This window comes from Eimeria tenella, genomic scaffold, assembly GCF_000499545.2.
Source record: "Eimeria tenella Houghton genomic scaffold, Eth_scaff162, whole genome shotgun sequence".
NCBI lineage: Eukaryota > Apicomplexa > Conoidasida > Eucoccidiorida > Eimeriidae > Eimeria > Eimeria tenella.
In genome coordinates this window covers 22,548-29,254 of record NW_013541536.1, presented here as the reverse complement: position 1 = coordinate 29,254, position 6,707 = coordinate 22,548, and the positions used below count along the sequence as shown (strand labels likewise).

General features: G+C 46.6%; 1 protein-coding gene across 1 annotated transcript; it reads right to left on the bottom strand.

The window, feature by feature from the left end:
* Positions 1-499: 499 nt before the first annotated feature.
* Positions 500-1,586, bottom strand: ETH_00029935 (enhancer of rudimentary, putative; the record flags this gene model as incomplete). Its single annotated transcript, XM_013373662.1, has 2 exons — positions 500-593; positions 1,459-1,586. The coding sequence occupies 2 exons, from the start codon at positions 1,584-1,586 to the stop codon at positions 500-502; spliced, it is 222 nt and encodes a 73-aa protein (XP_013229116.1).
* Positions 1,587-6,707: the final 5,121 nt, after the last annotated feature.

Sequence of the window (6,707 nt, the reverse complement as noted above, 5' to 3'; positions counted from 1 at the left end):
CCTCGACACCCTAAACCCTAAACCCTAAACCCTCGACTTCCTCTAAACGCTGGAGCCGGGGGAAACAAAGGATCAAGAAAGACACAAAGTTTAGGGGAAGGAGCGACAAAAGAAAAGGACGTTTCGAGAAACCCTTTCAGGGTTTGCGGAATGCGGCGCCGCAGCAGCTGCTCAAAACTGGCGGCTGGGGTGTACGTACACCGCAGCAAACGGCTGTGCAGGTTTCGGGTGTACGTACACCGCAGAAACCCGCACAAGTTTCGGGCGCAGGTACACCGCAGCAACCCCCTTTTGCATTTTGGCTTTTGGACTTTTTAAAAGATTGCAATTAACAAATTTGGAAGTTTAAAATGGCATTAAGAAGTTTGAAATGGGGGGCGTTCGCGCGGGCCGCTTCGGGTGTCTGTACACCCCGGCCCGCGCACTGCTGGGGTGTACGTACACCCCAAAACGCGCACGCAAGAACCCCAACTCCGCGTACACCTCAAACCCTAAACCCTCAAGCCCTCGCCTGTCTCTTCAAATGTTTAAACACTTGATCTTTTATCCACGCTTTGTTGTGCGGCGCGTACGCGTTCAACTCGCTGTCGTGCCTGCACCAAAACCCCAAACCCTAAACCCTAAATCCTAATCCCCAGACCCTAAACCTTAGAGGCTGGGGCCTCGGACTGCTGTTTGCGGGATAAGGGTTTCACAGGCTTGAGGGTTTGGAATTCAAGAGTTAGGGTTTAGGGTTTGGGGGTTCCTGGAAAAGGGCAGGCCTGAAGACTGCGGGTTTCGGGGTAGGGTTTAATCTAGGGTTTAGGGTCCCGGGAGACGCAGAGGCCCTTGAGCTGCATTAGGGTTTAGGGTTTAGCGTCTAGGGTTTAGGGTTTAGCGTCTAGGGTTTAGGGTTTAGCGTCTAGGTTAAGGACTCATCTTCAGAGTTTAGGGTCCATTTTCCATATGGTAAAGTACATTCTTCGGTGATTAGGGTTAATAATTAGGGTTTAGGGTTTATGGTTAGGGTTTGGGGTTTGCGATTAGGGTTTAGGGTTTATGGTTAGGGTTTGGGGTTTGCGATTAGGGTTTAGGGTTTGTTTGAAGCGAAGGCTCATTGAGGAAGTCGAGGTGAGCGAAGAGCTCGTAGGTGACTTGGGTCTAGGGTTTAGGGTTTAGGGTTTACTTTCGAGGTCAATTTTGGTCCAATTTTTATCGCTTTTTGGCGAATTAATTCTTCTTCCTGGAGTTTAGGGTTTAGGGTTTAGGGTTTGCTGACACGCGCAGAGATAGTTGTGTGAGTCCAGGTAGCTGAAGAGGCCGTTGACTTCGTAGGTGATTTGGGCCTAGGGTTTAGGGTTTAGGGTTTGGGGTAAATTTTTAGTGTTTTGAGGCCGTTTTTTGTCCAATTTTCGTCATTTTTTGTCGAATGAATTCTGCTTTTGAGGGTTTAGGGATTAGGGTTTAGGGTTTGCGGACACGAGGGCGCAGAGATCGTTGAGGGAGTCGAGGTAGCTGAAGAGGTCGTTGACGTCGTAGGTGATTTGCCGCAGCCGCGGCTCGGCCCCCTTCAGGGCCTGCTCGTACAGCTGGCACACCCCGTCCATTGCTGCTGCAACAGAAGCAAATTCCATGTAAGTTTTTGTCTCCCTGCGGTCTCCAAACTGCACCAAGAGGATCGTGTGCTGCTGCTGCAGCAGCAGCAGCAGCAGCAGCACACACAGCACACCAAGCAGCACAAAAAATCACGCAAATCCGCCACAGACAAGCCGAGATATGCGCAATAACACAAACCCTCAGCAGCATGCTGCTGCTGCTGCTGCTGCTGCTGCTGCTGCTGCTTGTGCTGGCGCTGCTAGCTGTCTCCCTCGTCGGGTGGAACTGTCCTTGCTGCTTCTGCAACAGCTCCCTGTGCTGCACCTTTTGCTGCTAGACTCCATTCTGCTGCTAGCTATTTATTTTAAAGAATTTTTAATTTATTTATTTTGACTTTTTCATTTATTCCAAGTTTTCAAAAAGATGTGGAAAGAATTAAACCCGAGGAGGCAAATGCAAAGAGCAGCAGCAGCAGCAGCAGCAGCAGCGCAGCAGCAGCAGCAGCAGCGCAGCAGCAGCAGCAGCAAGAGAGTGACGAACCATTGCGTAGAAGTTTGCAGCAGTCTGTGTTAACTGTTGGTGCTGCTTTTGCCGCTGCTTTCGCTGCTGCTGCTGCTGCTTCTGCTGCAGCCGCTAGTGCTGGCAATGCGGCTGCTGTCGCCGTTGCTGCTGGTCCCGCTGCGTCTTCTGCTGCTGCACTGGCTGCTGCGCCTTCGCCCGTTGCTGTCGCTGGTGCTGCTGTCGCTCCTGCTGCTGCTGCTGCTGCTGCTGCTGCTCCGCCTGCCACGCCTCAGAAAAAAGCCAAAGCTAAAACACAAAGAAATGTACTTATGGAAACTGGCCGGAGGCAAAAATAATTAAAAAATCAAAAGATGTTCATAGGTGGCGTTGCTGGCTCTGGAGGAGGCGGGACTGACAGGGAGCCGGAAGCAGCGCAGCCTGAGCGCTAAACCCTAAACCCTAAACCCTAAACCCTAAATCCGCGTTTTAACTTTAAATTCGGAGTCAAAACAGATACTAATGGGCCTTGTGGGGGCCCCTTCTGGGGCCCCCCTGGGGCCGTCAGCTCTGCGCATGCCCGGTGGCTGGGCAGCAGCGCCTCTTGCTGCCATTTTGCCTCATAATTTTGGCAAATAAAAACAATGAAATAATTAAAAAATGAAGAAGAAACAATTTATCATTTTCTGCTGCTGTCTTGACGCGTTTAAAGCTCTAAAAGGGGCTGCAGCGGGGGTTTTGCTGCCGCCGCAACTGCCTAGACACCCCGGCACGGCGATAATGTGCTGCACAACTTCAGCAGCAACCACCGCTTTTCTTCGAATAAATCATTCATTTTTAAATTATATTCTTTCTTTTCTCTCCCCCCCTTTACTACCTCGAAAATAATCCTATTTGAGCCAGAAGAAAGCACAAAAAAGGGTTTCAAGTGGGCCCCTACAGCAGCAATTGGGGCCCCGCTGCTCCCCAGGGGCCCCCCGCGACCCCGGGGGCCCCTGGGGAGCAGCGGGGTCCCCATTGCTGCTGCTGCCAGGGGCCCCCCGGAGGTCCCCGGGGGCCCCCGGGGGGCCCTGGGGTCCCCTGAAGTGGCATTTTGCTTCCTTTGATCCCTTCTTTAAACTCAAAATTAAGTGAGAAAGAATAGCAGTAAAGCAGGGCAACTGAGGCCCAGCTTTTTCCCCTTTGCTGCAGCGCCCCAGCAGCAGAGATAGCCTATTTCTGCTGCTGTCCGCGTGCTGCTGCTGCTGCTGCTGCTGCTGCACTTGTGCCTAAGCTTGAACAGAGAAGTTAATGCAACAGTCTGGGGCATGCACACTTTGCCATGCATTTGCTGCTTAGCTTAATTTAAATTATATTTATTGTACATATTATCGTTTTGCTGCTGCTGCTGCTGCTGCTGCTGCTTTTTGTTCGGCCTTTTCGGGCCGCACAGCAGAAGCAAAACAAAATAAAGAAAAGCATGAAAAGAGGAAAAGAACTGCTGCTGCAGCAGCAGCCCTTCTTCCGTTCTTGCTGCTGCTGCTGCTGCTGCAGTTTGCTGCCTTTCCAAAGCAAAAGTGCTTCAAAAAAGGGCTGCAAGATTTCCATTTGCTTTTTTCAAAGTCCTAAATACCCCAGCAGAGTGCATACAAAGTGCATGCAAAGTGCATGCAAAGTGCATGCAAAGCGCATGCAAAGTGCATGTAAAGTGCACGCATTTGGAGCTGCGAAAAGCCCCAAAAGAAATAAAAAGGAGTTTAAATGTTTCCTCAAAAGTCCTAAAAGTTATTTAAATGTTTTATTTATAACAAATTTTATTAAAATGAGAAAAACAGAAGAAGACCTTTTGGGCTTCCCCCCGGGCCTTTTGCTGCAAACCACAAAATTGCATGCGCTCCAAAAAGCCCCAAACTTGCAAAATAAAATAAATTTAAATTTCTTTTTCTTTTGATGCTGTTTTCTTGGAGGGGAGAAACGGGGCAACAAAAACCCAGAAAGAGAAGAAAAGACCTTATCTAGCTCTTTACAACTTTATGTTTACATACATATATAAATAAATATATATTTTTATTTATGTAAGTATATATATTTATGTAAATATATATATATATTATAGATGTGTGTACATATACATATACATATATATATATGTATGTATGTATATATACATATATAAATATATACATATACTTACATATATATATATATATGTATATATATATCTATATAAAGGTGAAAATATTAAAAGACTCTAATGTGCGTGCCTGTGCAGCAGCAGAACGCTGCAGCAGCTTTAAGAGACCCAGCTTGCTGCAGCAGAGAAGCGCGGGGCTTCTGCCGCTGCGGCTGCTGCTGCTGTGCTGCAGCAGCCGCAACAGCAGCAGCAGCAGCAACAAGGCAGTTTCCGCGGCAAGCAGCTTTTTGGGGAGGCAGCAAAGCCTCGAGTTACACCTATCTGCTTTCAGGTTTTAGGATCTAGGGTTTAGGGTTTAGGGTTTAGGGTTAGGGTTTAGGGTTTAGGGTTTTATTCGAGTTCAGAGGCTTCTACAGCCCCTAAGGCCTGCGGCCGTCCTGGGGCCCCACCCTTCTCTCGGCCACCATGTGAGGCGCCGCTGCTGCTGCTGTTGCTGCTGCTGCTGTTGCTGCTGCTGCTGCTGCTGTTGTTGTTGCTGCTGCTGCTGTGCAATACAGCGAAAGGTGCTTATTTTTCTTCCGTTTTGCCTTTGCTGCATGCAGCAGCGCCAAGCCGCTGCTGACGCTTTATTTCCTGCGCATGCACTTCTGTGTCTTCATGTAAACTAACTTTCATAATAACTAGATATATACATGTATATATGTTGATAAACATATTTATATATGTGCATAGATATATATATATATATATATGTGTACATATATATATATATATATCCATATATATATGTATAAACATATGTATATGTATAGATGTATATATATATATGTGAGTATATACATAGATATATATGCATACATGTATATATGTATATATGCATGCACATAGGACATACAGCGGTGCACTCTGTATCAGAGTAAAAATCAAAGGCCAGGCCTGCATGCGCTGCATGCAAAGCCCCAAAGCTTTGCTGCATGCAGGGCCCCGGGCGGCTGCGTGGATTGCAGGCATAAGGAGGTTAAAATTTGATCCTTTTTATAGTTATTTGCTGCTCTTTTGGAAGCAGCAGCAAAAGAATTGTGAAGGAATTGGCACAAATTAATCTGGATTGCATGCAGGGATATTAAAAAGGTATTTGATTGCCTAATCTGCGCTATGTGGTAGATTGTGTGCAATGCTCTATGGTATGGCTTGCTGCAGATATATAAATAAGTCTATTTCTATATTTATTGAATTTTATATTTAATTTTTTATTTATATATGCGGAAGAATGACTTATAAGAGTCAAACAAATGCAAAAGGCTTCAGCTGCGTTCGCTGCTGCAGTCACCTGGAGCAGCAGAGAATGAGCGGCTGCAGCCACGGCAGCTACTTAGGCAATAGACAGACCGATGGATGAGCAAACAAATAAAAAATAAAACAAAAAATAATTCAAAATTTAATTTAATTTAAACTATTTAACCAAAAAGTTTTTGAAGCGCTCACTTGTTAAAACCCACCACCGCGCCGCTGTGGTGTCTGGACACCTCAGGGTCACTCCCAGGCGAGGCGTGCAGCCCCGCCGCTGCCTCTCCAGCTCTTCATTTTTTCTTTTTCTGTTTTAATATTATTTAAAATTCGAAATAAAGTGGATTAAAAGAAATAAAACGAATTGCTTGCGCGCGAAGGGCTCAGCTACATGGTGCTGGGTGAGGCGGCAGCGGCTGGCTGGGGGAGGGGCCCCCAGGAGGGCCCCCCAGGGGGGGCCCCCGACCCCAGTGTGCAGCTTCCGCTGAGCTTTACAGACGCAGAAGAAATAAAACATAAAAATAAAATGAAAGAATTCAAACAGTACCTCGTGGACACTCGCGTGGCTCAAGTTTTGGTGGAGAGTGCGTACAGACACCGCAGCGTGTGCAGAGCAAACGGCCAGTCCGAGACTTGAGCATTTAATTATTCATCATTTCTTTCTTTCCCAAGTTTCCCGATTAAAGAATCAAACTTGAGATATTTAGCAGCAAAGTTTTCCAACAAACCACCCCCACAGCTGAAGATCTTGAAAGAAAAAGTCTTAAAGAAGATCTTGAAATTAAAAGTCTTTAAGAAGATCTTGAAATTAAAGTTCATTATTTCATTTCCACGGGGCCAGCAGCTTTAACCCCTACTTATAAGTTGCTGGGAAAACTAAATAAACAAAAAGTAAAACTTTTAAACAAATAAATATAAATAAACAATTGAATAGTCCCACAAAAGTACAACTATTAAATAAATAAATATAAATAAACAATTAAATAATCTTACAAGCTCACAAGGCAATGCATGCACCACAACGCACCTAAAAGGGTACAGAATAAGTCTTTAGGGGCCCCCCTGGGGGCCCCCAGGAGACCCTTTTGGGGCCCTTGGGGGGCCCCCAGGGGGCCCCCTGGGGTCTTCTGAAGGCTCCTCTGCGGCGCCGCAGGGCCCTTAAAGGGCCCCTGTAAAGATGTGGGGTTTTTTAATACTTTAAATGGCACTTAAATGCTCCTTGGGGGGCCCCCAA